Source organism: Rhinolophus ferrumequinum, chromosome 3 (genome assembly GCF_004115265.2).
Source record: "Rhinolophus ferrumequinum isolate MPI-CBG mRhiFer1 chromosome 3, mRhiFer1_v1.p, whole genome shotgun sequence".
NCBI classification, from domain to species: Eukaryota; Metazoa; Chordata; class Mammalia; order Chiroptera; family Rhinolophidae; genus Rhinolophus; species Rhinolophus ferrumequinum.
In genome coordinates this window covers 32025341-32040648 of record NC_046286.1, presented here as the reverse complement: position 1 = coordinate 32040648, position 15308 = coordinate 32025341, and the positions used below count along the sequence as shown (strand labels likewise).

Genomic DNA, 15308 nt, shown 5'->3' with positions numbered 1-15308 from the left:
GTACAATGGCCAGAAATGTGACAATAATCTCTATCACCACCTCTCTCTCATCCCCAAATCACCAAAATCATTTGATGCTAGCTCCAAATTATATTTCATATCTCTCCACTTCTCTACATCTCTGCCAAAGTCGCAAGCTACAATCATCTCTTGCTTGACTATTGCTGAGGTCTCCTAAGTAGTCACCCTACAATCATCCACTCTATCCTGCATCTTTCACCAATCTACAGCACGACGTGAAACCTGAAGAAAATGTTAAAAATTGGAACGAAGAAGCCAAAAGCATTATGTGTATTTCCTATGGTACTATCATATATATCCCATTGCTTTCAACTGAAAAACTAATAGAATTTATAAAATCAATAAGTAGAACCAATAAGCAATTGATTAAACTGAGCAGATACTTAATAAAGATGCAAAAATTAAGAGCAATATTCACCGTCCTATGGCTGCCTAGTATTTTCTTCCCATACCGCATCGTTTCCTAAAAACCCTATGCGCTTTATGAGTCAGCTGAGTTGGTTGTAGGGCTTTAGAAACTCAAGTGATCGGACCAGAGGTGAGTCAATTAGATTCTCTCTATTCAGCATGGGGACATAAGACCCAGTGAGCACAGTTTGTTACCCTGTTTCCCCAAAAATAAGACCTAGCCGGACAATCAGCTCTAATGTGTCTTTTGGAGCAAAAATTAATATAAGATCTGGTTATATTATATTATATTACATTATTTTAAAGACCAGATCTTATATTATAGTAAAATAAGACCAGGTCTTATACTAATTTTTGCTCCAAAAGATACATTAGAGCTGATTGTCCAGCTAGGTCTTATTTTCGGGGAAACAGTGTAGTAGCCTTTAGCCTTGGACTTACAAAGATATGCAAATATTGGAGTGGTCCTTTAATACTAAGTTTACCCATGAGGAAGCAGAGTCAGATTGTAAGACAAGCAAGAGAACAGAGCAGTTTTACAGAGAAGAGAGATCATGTATGTAGAAAGAGGAAAAGAGAGAATGCAGAACTGTCTAGGTTCTTAATGGCCTTTTAGTTCCTGATTCCAACCTCTTTGAGTCTCAGCCACACTCTGCTACATCCCAAATCAATCTTCATATTTAACATAAAACCTACCAAAATACCAATGACATTTATATTTTGGAACTAAATTCATAAGAAAGACAAAAATAAAAGCTAGCACTTAATCAGCATATTACTATGTGCCAGGCCCTGACTAGGATCCTTTGCATGATGGTATTATGTAAGTTTTATACAAACCCAGTAGCTGTCATTATGATTTCCAGTTCAAAGATGAGAAAATCAAAGTTAGAGTAACTATCCAAACTTAGACATCTAGCAAGTAGCAAAATAAATGAGTAAAAATATGCAAGTAAATATTTAAAAAGAGCAGGAATGAAATTGAATTTCCAGTGTAGATGCTAAAATATATAAAAGCTAAAATAATTAAAATAACGTGGCAGCAATATAGCAGTCTACAGACAGAATGCATATCCCTAAAATAATCTTTATCTATAAAAGTTAGTATATGATAAGAAAGCATTATGAACGAATGTTTAAGGAAATTATTACCAGACACAGTATTGCGGGAAAGGCCAAGTTTCATCTTCACCTTACAATTGTCACCAAAATAAATTTTAGGTTGAAGAAAGGATTAAAATGTATAAAAACAAAACTTGAAGAAAATATGAGTGAATATTAAACTGATTTCTTGAAGCACAGGAATTCAAAACAAAGGTAATTAAGGAAAGCAGAAAAGAAAGATCTAAGTCAAATAAGAAATTTAGAATTTCTATATATCCATACACAACAAGCATTAAAGGTAAACCTGAAGATGTGAATGATATTTGCAGTATATATGATGTAGGATTATTATCTGGAGTATGCATGTGTGTAAATGCTTAATGTAAGAAATAAAGAAATAAAAGATTAAATAGAAATAATATTTATAAATTGGTAGACATTTATTTAGAAAATGTAATACTTAAAGCTAGTGAGGGTAGATTAAGGATGAAACTACTACCTGTGAATGTGTAAACTGATTTAAAAAAAACAACAAAAAAAAAGGTTCAGAGAAAATAATTTGAATATATGTGTCAAGAATCTTAAAAATTTCCATACTCATCAACCCAATAATTCTAATTCCTGAAATCTAGTTTAAAGGAAGAAGGAGATGTGTTTAAAGATACTTGCAAAAGTATGCTAATCCTATATTGTATATACTAGCTAAAACAAACAAACTTAAAAAAAGAAACCCAAAACATAGGAAAATCTTAATTTCCAAACAATGGAATGGCCAAATAAAATATTATATATCCATATAGTGAAATATTATGCAGTTATTAAAAAAAGAATGTTAAAAGACCATTTAATACACATGGTATATTGCAGATGGTAATTCTTCTCTTTTTCATGTCTCTCCTTTTTTTGACATTTCAGTTTTTCTATAACCACTTTTAAAAGATGCAGCAATAGAGGGTTAAACGTATTTCACGTAATCTAGAATTATTCACTAGCACTATAAAGTATCAAGAAAATGACTCATAATCAGTAATGACTAGCATTAAACCTCTAGCTTGCCTGTGGGATTACCATCACTTCTCAATTGCTTGCTACCATGGCTAATTGAAAGTTGGCATAGATAACTCCCATACCAATTGGCATTGGCCACAGTTGAATTTCTGTGATTTTTGAAATCATAGTTATTATTCTACTCCATCTGTTCTCTGCATTTTTCAAGTCAGCTGTCAAATCAAAACAGGAAAGACCTTCCTGAAAGTTGTGGAAGTTTTACATGTTACTAGGGTAAACGAAGCAATTGCATAACATGCTGATGGTCAGTAGAATTGTACAAGGTGAACCAAAAGAGAATTCACAGTAAGGCGACATGTCGAAAGCGATGGTGGTAAAGTGCTCTATTTATAATAATAGAATTTAACATCCTTTGCTTTAGTTTTAAATATTAAGCATGTTTGTCAAGAAAGTTGTAATAGAGAAATCCTACAAATAACTTTTCAACTCTGACCTGCCTTTTCCAGTTGGTCTAGTCTCAGTTTTACTTTACCTAAAATTAATAGGCACATGAGACTATGTAAAAGTACTAAATCATTCCTTGGTTTAACTATTTGATATACTTCTCTATTGCCATTCTAATTAAGAATTTCATTTTTTCTATAATGTTTTCCTATTACCCATAAAGCATCTCTACCATTTCAAGTATGAAAACAACTTTGACACATTCTCCTAACCCCGTTATGTAAACATAATTTTAAGAATTATACTGCAAGTCATGGGAGAAGAAGAATAAATCTGCTAATAGCTAAATCTATTCAACCATTTTACTCTGAAGTACAGTTTAACTTATATTAAAATAAGAAAATTTTTATCTCATTTGCCTTCAATTTATTACAAAAGTGACCTCATTTTCACTCCTTCATGTATCCAATGTGCCAGTTGAGAAGAGATATATATAAGCAAACTGGACAAGATCAGCTGAGACCAGAGAATCACTGAGCTAAGCCTAGTGTGAATTGCTAATCCATAGAATCATGAGGTAGGTAAATGAATATTGTTGTTTGACACTATATTTTGGGTGATTTGTTATATGACAATAGCTAACTAATATAGCCTCTTGTCTTTTGTTTACTTATGTAGAAAGAAAATTAGGAAATAGTATTAAGCAACTAAAAATTAGATATAATTATATAAAATCTGTTTCTCTTAAAATATCAATATTTAATATTTTTAATATTTTGGCTTTTGAGGAGAATAACATTTATAAGGACCTTTTATTTTTGAGGTACGTATTTAACTTCTATAACAATCCTACGAGGTAGGAATTATCTTTATTTCATAGAAAAGGAGATTTAGGTAAAGAAAGCAAGGAAAATGTCCAGATTCACATGGGAATCCATTTATTCTATGATAGGTCACCATCAAGTCCACAAGTGAACTACTGTCAAGTCTAGGCTGGTTTTGGAGTGGTATTTTAGAAACTAGAAATGTGTGCTCCCTGCCGAATGACCTAGATGCTGTCCCCAGAATTTTCTGAAGAACAGTTTATGTACATTATATAGACTTACTCTCTTGAGTTTTTTCTCATTCTCTAACAAATTTTAAATGGCCAAAATATCTCAGTTACCCTTTCAAATTCTCAATTCAAGTTCTTATGCAATTACTATAACTGAATGAAAAATTGACTGTAAAGTAAAAATACGTTCCAGTGTAAAGGGTCTTGATTTATTTGAAGCCATAATTATTGTTTCTAGTAGCAAATGATTGCAATTGATTGCCTGACTGACTACAACCTCATTATATTTAATGCTAAAAGTCAATATTTTAGTTATTTACTGGCAGGTAAAATCATTTATTTGTGGTACTAGTATAAAAATAGTCTTAACTTCTAACTTTGGATTTTATGAGTTAAGTATGAAATTTAAATCAATCTATGAGAAATAAAGCAATAAACACTACTGAATAAATTACCCATTGTGCTCATTAGCTTAGCACTTATGTATCAGGACGACACATGATAAGTCACAGGTTCTGGTACATTTTTAACACTGAAAACAAACAGCAACAAAATAACAGGAAATGGAGTCAGTGTTGCTGCTCTTTAACAATCACTTGACTAGAAACCAAAATGAATGATTCATCTGTAAAATAGATAAGGACACTTTTTAGCATTTTCCATCCCTCCTATCTCATCTTCAAACACGACCACAAAAGGCAAAAGGCTGCACACCATTTACAAAATCAACACTAAGTTTAAATATATTTTATTTTATGCTGGCCTATGAAGATTTGAATTATGTCATCTGAAAATTACCTATATTGATTGTTTATAGAAGAAATGCAAATGTTTGGATGTATAGCTTAATTATGAATAACCTCAGATAACTTTGTAGTAAAGTTTACTTTCACTTTACCCTAAATTTTAATAGACATTTAATAATTTTATTCATTTGAATTTCACATTTCACAGAGAATCCTATAATTATACTGGTTAAATAAATCATCTAAGAAGAGGGATCAGTGGGATGTTATTCCAGTGGATTCTGTCAGGTAAAAATATTTGCAACCGCTATAAAACCGTAGTAATAAATACTTAACATAATTTTCTGATTTACATTAATATCTTATATTACATTTCAGGGCCTAGGTAACACTCGGGTAACAGGACAATAAAAATCACAAGTCACTGGGAAATTTACAACAATCAGTTTTTCAAAGTTTTAAGTGATGAATTAAAGAAGGAACCATTGTTTGCTTTGTGATTGTGTTTATTATTAGTTTAACTCAGAGTGGAAAAAAAAGATCAGTAATTAAGATAATCAAAGTATGTAATGCTCATAAGTCTAAATAAGAATAAGCCAGACCTACTTAACCATGGACAGTTTCAGCTACAGAGAATGTCAAATGTTGGATACTGTCCACACATCTCTGAGCCATATGGTTCATGAAGAAAAGCTTATTTGATTGTTCTTTTTTCCTTTTCACTAAACTTCAGAGAACTTCAAGAGACCAGAGCATTTTAATTCTTCAAATGGAAAAGTTCCACACTAGTAGAAACATCTTAGATCCTTGTAAGAATTTGCTGCTGTATGTGCCCATGTTAACTTAAATGTTACTCTCAAGTGAACTAAAATGGACAACATTTTAGCTAGAAAATGTAGGGAAAATGGCAAGAAAAGTGTGGCATGAGTAGCAAGCAGTTGCCACTTGTTTCTCTCTCACAATCAAATGATATTTAACAATAAAATTCAGCGGAATCACATTTAACACTGAAGAAAATAGTTTTTAAACTTTAAGTTAATCAGGGCTTGAACGACACCATAAAAGAATGACAATTTTGAAAGCAAACAAAATCACATGATTTGAAGCAATTACTTAAAAATATTAAATGTTATTATAAAGCAGATATTTACATCTGTTTGGTTTTTTTTTTGCTTCTTTTTATAAATGTAACCAAGTAATATTCCTATTTTCACAAAGACCTAAAGTATAAACTTGGGCTCAAGGTTTAGGAATGACGATCACTTCTATGAACCTAATGTGATATTCAGAGCTTAGTTCATGCATTTACATTTGGTCACTTAACAAGAATTCGACTGCATCACAGCTAGGAAGGCTGACAATATGGAAATAACTGTCATCCCAAGAGCAGACTCTCCATTCTGTCCACTAGTAGTAGTGACCCACACAATACATACAATAATAATGAAGTCACCTAAGGAAAATCCCCCAAAGAAGGGATGTTTTAAGATCACTCCTATAAAAACAGAGAAGGCAGAATACAGACCTCAGCTGTGGGACTATTTCTCACCCAGAATATAGATCTTATTCTTCCTGCCTCGTGAACAATGCTCTTATGAGTTGAAGGATCCTTGGGCGATGCTCATCTAACTGCCAGCCAGGAATGGGGTAGTGGGATGGGGTCCTTCCTTCATGTCTAAATGATAAACCAGACCATGATAAACCTGAAAATAGCTGTTTTCTGGGAGAACCCTGACGGTATAAGTAACTAATTTTTGAGAGAATGAACCATCACTTCAAATAATTTTTACTTGAGGACTGACTTGGCTGAATTGTGTTTGCCCAGGTTCTATATGAGTGTATGCTGGGTTATAAGTTGCTACCAACTGAGGAATGTATTGATACTTTCAAATGAGGTCCTCTATACTTGTTCAGGTTTCCTGGTTCTCCTCTGGACTAAGTTTCACATGTTTGATACATTGAGGAACCACCTAGTCTGGCTTAAGAGTTAAACTGGCCTGAAGGCTAGTTTTCTAGCCATAAGGAAAAGCAGCAGATTTCTCTACTTGGTTTATACTAGATTATAGAAATAACACCTGAAAATCATCACATTATATTTTATCTTTGACAGTAGATATAATTTTTCTTGTTTGATCAGTAGCCATGTGTCTTCGGTAGAAATGACTACTCTGAAAAACTTCTTGAATTATTTTATTTTGAGTCTACTGAATTTTGTCATTCAAAACAATCAAGGTAATTAAAGGCCATGATAAGGTAATTAAAGAAGAGAGATACATCGTATAGTAATTATATACTCAGTTTTTGACAAAGAATTGAAATTCAAATTAGATTGTCTTTATTCAGAAAACAAATTTTGTTGTGAACAGTCCAAGAATCTCATTCTGGTGTCACACAAAACTGAGTGTTTCACATACTTTTCTTGTGTAACTAATCGAGAAACAAAAAGTTTATAATCTAGAAACAAAAGGATGACCTCAATTATTTATCTTATGGAAAAATACATGTTGATAAAATCAGAATATATAGCATGTAACACTGAAAAAAATAATATGATTGATATATGGTAAATAATAATCAAAGCAGAACATTTTTTAACATAAGGGTTATTATGTGACTCTTACATCTGACTATAAACCATTTGAGTTGTACTTCCCATTCAAGTTATTGTTGTTTCTATTTGATGCCTTCTTTCTTCCTGATATCTCAATCTCCAGAAATATTTTCACCTGATGGCGAACTTGACTATTTGAAGACAATAGTTCATAGATATGATAAATCAGAAGGGAGATCTTTGAAGTTAAATATTTTGAATGGATTTTTTTTTATACCCCAGAGCCTCTGAGAATCAATTTATTACTGAGCAATACCAACTATGTATAAGAAAATCAAAATAACCACATAAGGTTTATTGATATGGTGACTTTTATTTACAAAGAATATAGTTGTTTTCCTCGCTTATTCTCACTTAGTCCTACAGGTAAAATCCCATTAAATGAAACAGCAATACGTGTAAATAAAGCATTTATTTAAAGACATGGACTTGCAATGACTGTTATTCTAAAGCAAAAATACTCAAGGGATTCTTAAGAAGAAAGACTCAGTTTTAAAAACAGTCACCACTTAATGGAATTATCCTTAATTATATGATTGTTATATGGCTATCCTTTTTTCTCCCTCACAGTTCTATAAGAAAAAAGTAATTATCCAGTCACTTACAACATATGTAATTTGTCTTATAGTAGATGTTCATTCTGTCTATAAATACTTATTGAGGAAGCGAATAATTGATCACCACCCAGAAATCTAAATATAGGCAATACTGTCTAATTTGAGATTCTCTCTTCCCCTTTCTAGCCCTCCTTCTCACTGTCCAATTAAATTACTTGACATTTTATGAAACAAAGGAATGATACTTTTTCATTCTATTTAAAAATAAAAATAGACTTATAAAATACAGAATGATTCAAATGATTGTCTGAAGGGAAATTTTAGATGACTAAGGCACTTTGTAATTTCTGTACTTTCAGCACAGAAAGCTGTAAATTTGTAAAACAATGATTGCTTGAATATTGGGTTAACTGCTTTGCTCAGCTCCTATCTGGCAGTCTCTCTCCATATGGTTTTCTTTGCCTCTGGACCTGGTAACCAGCAACCCTGTGGAGTTTATAGACTCCTCTCAACTGGATGTAAGATATTGCACAATCCTTGTGGTTTCCCTACATTTTGCCCATACAATTTAAACCATCCCTGTATTAACCTCTTTCAAACTATGCTATTTTGAGTACTCCATCTCTTTTCTGTTGGAGCTATTACAGTTTGTCCTATTTATTCCCTCAGGAAAAAATCCACTAATAAACCAGGTGTATACATAAGCAAAGCATTTATTTAAAGACTTAGATACCTAGTGTATCAAAAGCATACAAAAGTATGCTTAATAAATGTTTCAATCATTTATATATCAATGGAATGTATTAACTAGAAATGTCTAGATATAACTACTGTCCAAACACATTTAGAAAGAGCTCTGAAAAACATCAATATAGCAAGCCTACCTTAATTGAAGCAAATATTTTAAAACATATCTACAAAATTATATAATTGCTTATATAAAAGCACAAAAAAATTTAGATATTCCACTCCCAAATATTTTCAAGAATGCAATTTATTTTTACAAATGTATATGTAAAGTGAAATATTTACCTTTTCACCAGTTTCTCCTTTGCTGCCCTTAAAACCTTGTTCTCCCTGTAGAAGAGAAACATAATGTGTATAATAATAGGAACACTGCTTTTAACACATACAATTATTACAATAATAATGATAACATGTCCAACACTGCAAAAATCAATAATTATAAAGACTATTTCTAATATGTAAGCTCTAAACCAATATTAAGTCACATAAAATTAAATACTCCTAAAAACTGAAGGAATGATTTTCTAGGATACAAACTACAGCTTCACCAATGCAATTTAATCTCCATAAAAGTTAATTTCTCCATATTTAGTACCTTTCCGATAGGTATTTTGGGAATTGAATGTATCAACATAGTGCCTGAAACAGAACAAGTGAGCTAGTATTGTTATTATTTCTATTAGTATTTATATAATCAGATCCAGAAGAAACATCCTTCTCAAGCTGACTTCCGCAGAGTTCCATTTCAGTGAGAGTTGTGTGATGAAGGAGTTCAGGTTTGAACCCCAGAGTTCTGGCTCCAGCTCTGACACTCCCCAGATCTCCTGCCTTTCAGCCACGATGGGGATTGGCTCTCAACCACCATATTTATGCTAAAAGGTGTAAGTGCTCTATTCTTCAACAAAACCCTCTCTGATCTGACAAGCTTATTTTCTCATGTGATTCTGCACAGATATTTATACTACTGCTGTTTCACTATACATTCAACAGACATTCATTGACCACCACATATATGTCATACGCTCATGACAACATAGCCAGCAAGTATCAAGGATGGGTCATACTCACCCCTCCACCCATAAGAGGCACTCAGTAAACATTTCCTGAGTGTACCAAGACAAGGGATGAAGGGTTTCTTATCTCCAGCTTTTTTCTGTAATGCTTCAGCAAGGTAACACTTAACATGATTAAAATTTGTGTTAATAAAGGAATGCCAGCTTTTTCACAATATGTGTAGTCTCTTTTTCCACATAGTCTATATAAACAAATATACGTATGTGTGTATGCGTATACATACACACATGATTAAATAAGTATTTCGGTTTCATCTACCCTCCAAAAAAGTATCATGAAAGAAAATAGGTTGGTATGTGGATATATTTGCTACTGAATGTATGTTCTGTCTGTTTTTTGTACCATTTTTCCTAAAATATAGACTTTAACTTGATCTGTTAATTCACGCTGACATCGAAGCTGCTAAACCCTAGTACATCAGCCACAATGATGGCATGATGCAGCCACCACAAACAGCTGCTGGAAAGTCCAAAACTATTTCCCAGCAGATAAATCCGCACATCCCTTGGCTTGCAACTTGACTCACAGATACAGCACGTGTTGTATCAATGGATTTTGTCTAGAACGCCTGTGAAGAAATTCAGAAGCTTGCCATTTCACCACTGCTGGTTCAATTTTATCATTTTTATCAAGACAAGTAAAGGGAGACTTTTCAAAAGCTGTAACTATAAATAAGTGCATATCCTTTTTTAGTGGTAATTTTTAGCTACAGAGAAAAACCTAGATGCAATAGCAACTTCTGACATCTTGCTGCTAAGACCTATAAAACTTCTCCAGAGCATAAGAGTGATTTACGTGGCTCTGGTGGGCGTCGACTATTGCACCAGTAATGCTCTCCCCTAGGGTGGGGTTATCTGGGTGGCAGCAGCACAGCTGGCCCCCCCTGAAGCGGCTCCCCAGCCATCCCAGACACTGGAATAGACCCGAGTCTGTGTTTCCAGGAATGCCGGTCACATACAACCACACTCTTTCCCAGGAGGACAAAGCATCCCTTCGACAGTAACTGGGTACAAGCGAAGTTCACCTTGGTTAAGAGAAAGATACTAGGCACAGAAAAGGAGGGGCCTGACCAATGCAAAAATCCCTGCTTATTAGGAATTTACCATTCTGAAAAAGAGAGATTTTTTTTTAAGAGATTAGTTATAGCATCTTTGTAGCATTGAACATTTTATGTCCTTGTAATTTTTTTGTTTAGCTCAATTTGGGATATGCAAAAAGGAAGATAAAAAAGAAACAGCCAAATGTAGTCAAAGGCAGTAAAAACGGTTCCATTCGTTACTTTAGACTGATAAATAACAGTGAAAACACTTCCAGAGCAGCTACGAACACTGCCATGGCCCCCAGAAGGCACCATTGCTGAGTTCGGAGAAGCACGTTGCTAGAGGGGTCTGACAAAGACCCCTCCTACAGTGGGTGGGCCCTTTGAGGTGGGATTGCGTCTATGGGCTGGCTCTCTTTGGCAAGATCGGTCAGCAGCTTTCTAAAAGAGGCTTTCAGGAAATTCAGTTTCATCAAATACATTTTCCATACCTTTACTGTATTATGTGTAAATTCAATTTTCAAGATGGTAAAATTCTTAACTTATATGAAACATTCAAAAACTCTTTACCTTTTGACCAGGTGAGCCTGGAGATCCATGTGAACCATTTGCACCCTGAAATAATACATGTTATTAGCCATAAAAAAACAAGTGAATAAAGAAATATTTGCAGTCTTTAACAACTGGCTCAAATGTTGCTGGGAAAGGTAGCTTAATACAGAATGTCCATTGAGTACAGGGGCTTTCAGTCTCCCCCGTATCTCACAAATCCAGGAATCATACTTCCATTTAAAAAATAAGGGGGCTCTGAGACGTTCAGTAACAGGTTCAAGGTCACCCAATTAGTGGTATTACCTGAGATTTGAACTGAGAGCTCTGACTCAGCAGCCCATGATTTCCCACGTGTTATTTAGTATTCCCTTCATTCATTTTCTCTCTTTCAAACTTCTGGGCATAATATTAAAGTCTGACATAGGCTTTCTGTGAGACAGGCACTTTTCTCACAACAAACCTATCAAGTAGATACTAGTATTATGACCATCTTGTTACAGATCATTACATAATCAATAGGGGATAGAACTGAAATTCAAACCCACACACTTCAGCTCTGTGCATGTAACCACCACCCTATACTCTCCCATGGAAAAGATTTAATTCTGGCAGGTAAGTGAACTCTTGCCTAAAAACTGAATAAATCAATCTATCTATCTACCTACCTACCTACCTATCTGTTCACATAGCTTAAACAACATACATATATACACACACACACACACACACACACACACACACACACACAGGGTGCCAAAAAAATGTACACACATTTTAAGAAAGGAAAAAAACTGTATTAAAATTGTAATATTCAAAATATACCAATAACAAAAGATGAATAAAATCACATTTGAATTCTGCAGTTATAAGAGGTGCTCAAAGTGGTTACCATCAGTGTAATTTTAATACCGTTTTTTCCTTTCTTAAAATGGTATACATTTTTTTGGCTATATATATATATATACCCACACATACACATATACTTTCTTGCTTTTATCTGTTGATTGTCTTTAGATCATTTGAAGACATACCCAGTGCCATTTACTCGAAACAATTACTTGGGAGAATTTTTAGTTCCTTTCATTCATCTGGTTCCTGTCTTGGGCAAAAGGTTTCCAGCAGATGCCTATCAATTTTCATTACTGGAATTCATGGGTCATCTCTTTAACAAGTCTGGTTTGTAAACAGCATACCAGCTAGAATGATATTCTCCTGGGAGGATGCGTATATTCTCGATGAAGGCTTAGGAATTTAGCTGCTTATAGGAATAGACTTTAGCTTCTGAGTTTCCAGGTTTAGATAGCTTAAAATAAACTAACAAGTCTACTGAACTGCCTTATTTCTAGCAATCATTTTTTTCTTAGAATTCCTTAAATAAAATAAAATTTGAAAATATGAAGAAAAATATCACATCTTCAAACTTTAAAACAACAATAATATGTTCTGTCTAATTCTAAAGAGGTCTTTATTCTTTTAATTAATTCATTCGTTTTTAGAAAGTTTTAATCATTTTCACTAACGGCGCACTGCTATATGTATGCACACATATTATTTTAAAGACTATAGCTTTTCTTAGATTAGATTAAATTATCTAAGTGTTCCACAAATAACTTCTATCATCACAGTACATACTAAACACTAAAGGCCAAACTTTGTTGCTAATGTAATTAACTGTTGAAACATCCATAAAATATAATGTGCTTATCTATGTAATAAATATATTTGTGTTATTAAAAAAAACTTGTTATATTTTTAGACTTCAGTCATCACAGAAACGTATCAAAAACTTCCAATTTCATTTGGTCAAAGCACATTAAGTATTTGATGCCAGGGAACATTCTATCAAAATTAAGCTTCTGTTACTCATCGCAGAAATATGTGCACTTGTCCATAAAAAGCAGAATTATTTTCATCAGTTGGTCCAATATAATGTTTTATATCATATTACAAGTTGCACATAAGAAGATATGGCATGTAACCCAGTGACGAACACTGACACAGTATACACTGCCAAAAATACTTCTTGAGGAAAAAAAATGTAGTGACAGTATCTCCTTCTGTTTTCTTTGCTCACAGCCCACTCCTACGTACCGTGTGCTCTGCGTACTGTCGCCTAAAATCCGACCGTTAGCATATGTCAGGATAGGGTCACACCCAGACAAACTGTTAATGGGGTACTAAAACTCTCTACAGTTGTGCTATTAAGACTGTTTCTCTCTTTAATGGACACAGGTTTTTTTGTTGCAATTTAAAGATGTTTTTCCATGGCCAGTGTTATTTGGTACCTGCTCTTTCTTGACTAGAAATTTGTAAACATAATCCTAAACTCCAAGATAACCCAATGGACACCACTGTTTACTCACATAGGAAATGAGTCAGCTTCATATGCCACACCAACATATGGGGCATTTTGAGATATTGTTGAAACTTTTGAAGCTTAAAGTTTACAACTCTGGTATTCAGAAACGTATTTATTTTCTCCTCACTTATTTTTTTGAAGTTACTAGAGATGTCCTACTTAGAAACTTATAACTATTTAAAATCATTTGTCATTTTTCTATTCCCTCAGGGATAAATTAGCATATTTGTTTTCATCTCTGTCAAAAAAAAAAAAGAGGGAGATTTATTAAGTAGTATAAAAACTAAAGAAGAAAATAGTCTTTGAGAACAAAATTTTGTTTAACAGATTAATGGATGATGATGTTTCTGTCAGGACTTTTTCTAAAACCCAGTTTACATCAACAGAATGAGCTCTTCTTTATGGTCACTGAAGTGTAGTTTCAGAGTTCTGGTGCCCCATGCAGCTTGGGGTCAAACTGAATTCTATCTCCCCAATAAATGCCTGCCTAAAATGGGCACATATTAGCTTTTTCTTTAACTCTTGTTGTCCCTCCTTCCTCCCAGTCTCAGCACAAGGAAGAGATAAGAAACTCCTTCTTTGGCCTCCAATCTATATTTTAGCTCATTATTAAAAGAAAAGTACAATCAACGTTTCCCATAACAACTATACTTTCAAAACTTGTTTCTGAAGCATATATTTTATACTATAGGTTTTTCGTCAAAGGGCCTGTGCCTCTTTCCTGTTACAAATTCAAGCTACTGATGGGCAAATAAATGAATGAATATGAGTAATATAAAGCAGGGCAAAATCTAACGTTGCTGCTGATAGCACAGTTGCCATGTTATTACTGTAATACATAGCATGGCTTCAACTTCACGGAACAATCAAAAGCACTCTTTCAGAATTCCAAGTAACCGCTTTCAGAAGCTTTTGTAAAAAACCTAGGTGTAATCCAGGGCTAGCTGGATTAAAGTTTTTTCATTTTACCTTCTTTTTGTCACTGCACATTTCTCTGAAGTAAGCACAGCTAGGCATAAAAAATAAATTATTAGTTTTCCTGATTCCTTTGACCTTGGAATCAATGTCTTTTCTTATTATGAAGAAAATACATGCCATCTGAAGGACACTTGATAACAACCACACTCTCTAGGGCCATAATTTGCAAAGCTAGTGCCAATGACACCAAGCAAAGTAGAGTAAGCAAGTAAACAAAAATTTATTAACAAGTAGATCTTAGGCCAGAAAATACAAAGTTATATATTTTGTTGCGTTTTTTTTCCCTTTAAATAGTTAGGCATTCAGTCTTTCATTAAAAAGTCTGAGACCCTATTATAACATTGTTTCCATATTTAAAAAAATTCGTTTGATCTACCATTTCCCTTAAAGCATGTTTTCAAGAAATGTAATTTTCTGTGTGAATTTAGCATACACTTGGAAATATATCAACATTTTCCCACTAATTCATATTAAGAGAAAATTTACTTAAATGTAATGTTGAGCGAAATAGCTGGAAGACACATCTGAAGTGGAATTCTAGAATTCTAGCATGGAAACCAGTCAAAGAGGTGGCTGAAAGAAAATTTGTTTTGGTTTTGTGTATCA

General features: G+C 33.6%; 1 protein-coding gene across 1 annotated transcript in view; it reads right to left on the bottom strand.

Annotated features, from left to right (window-relative positions):
* Positions 1 to 15308, bottom strand: part of COL19A1 (collagen type XIX alpha 1 chain) — a 304480-nt gene that overhangs the window by 207556 nt on the left and 81616 nt on the right. Inside the window, exons 10-11 of the mRNA XM_033102674.1 lie at positions 11384 to 11428; positions 8986 to 9030 (exon numbers count right to left, since the gene is read on the bottom strand). Coding sequence (XP_032958565.1) covers positions 8986 to 9030; positions 11384 to 11428 — 90 coding nt within the window. The remainder of the gene's footprint in view (positions 1 to 8985; positions 9031 to 11383; positions 11429 to 15308) is intronic.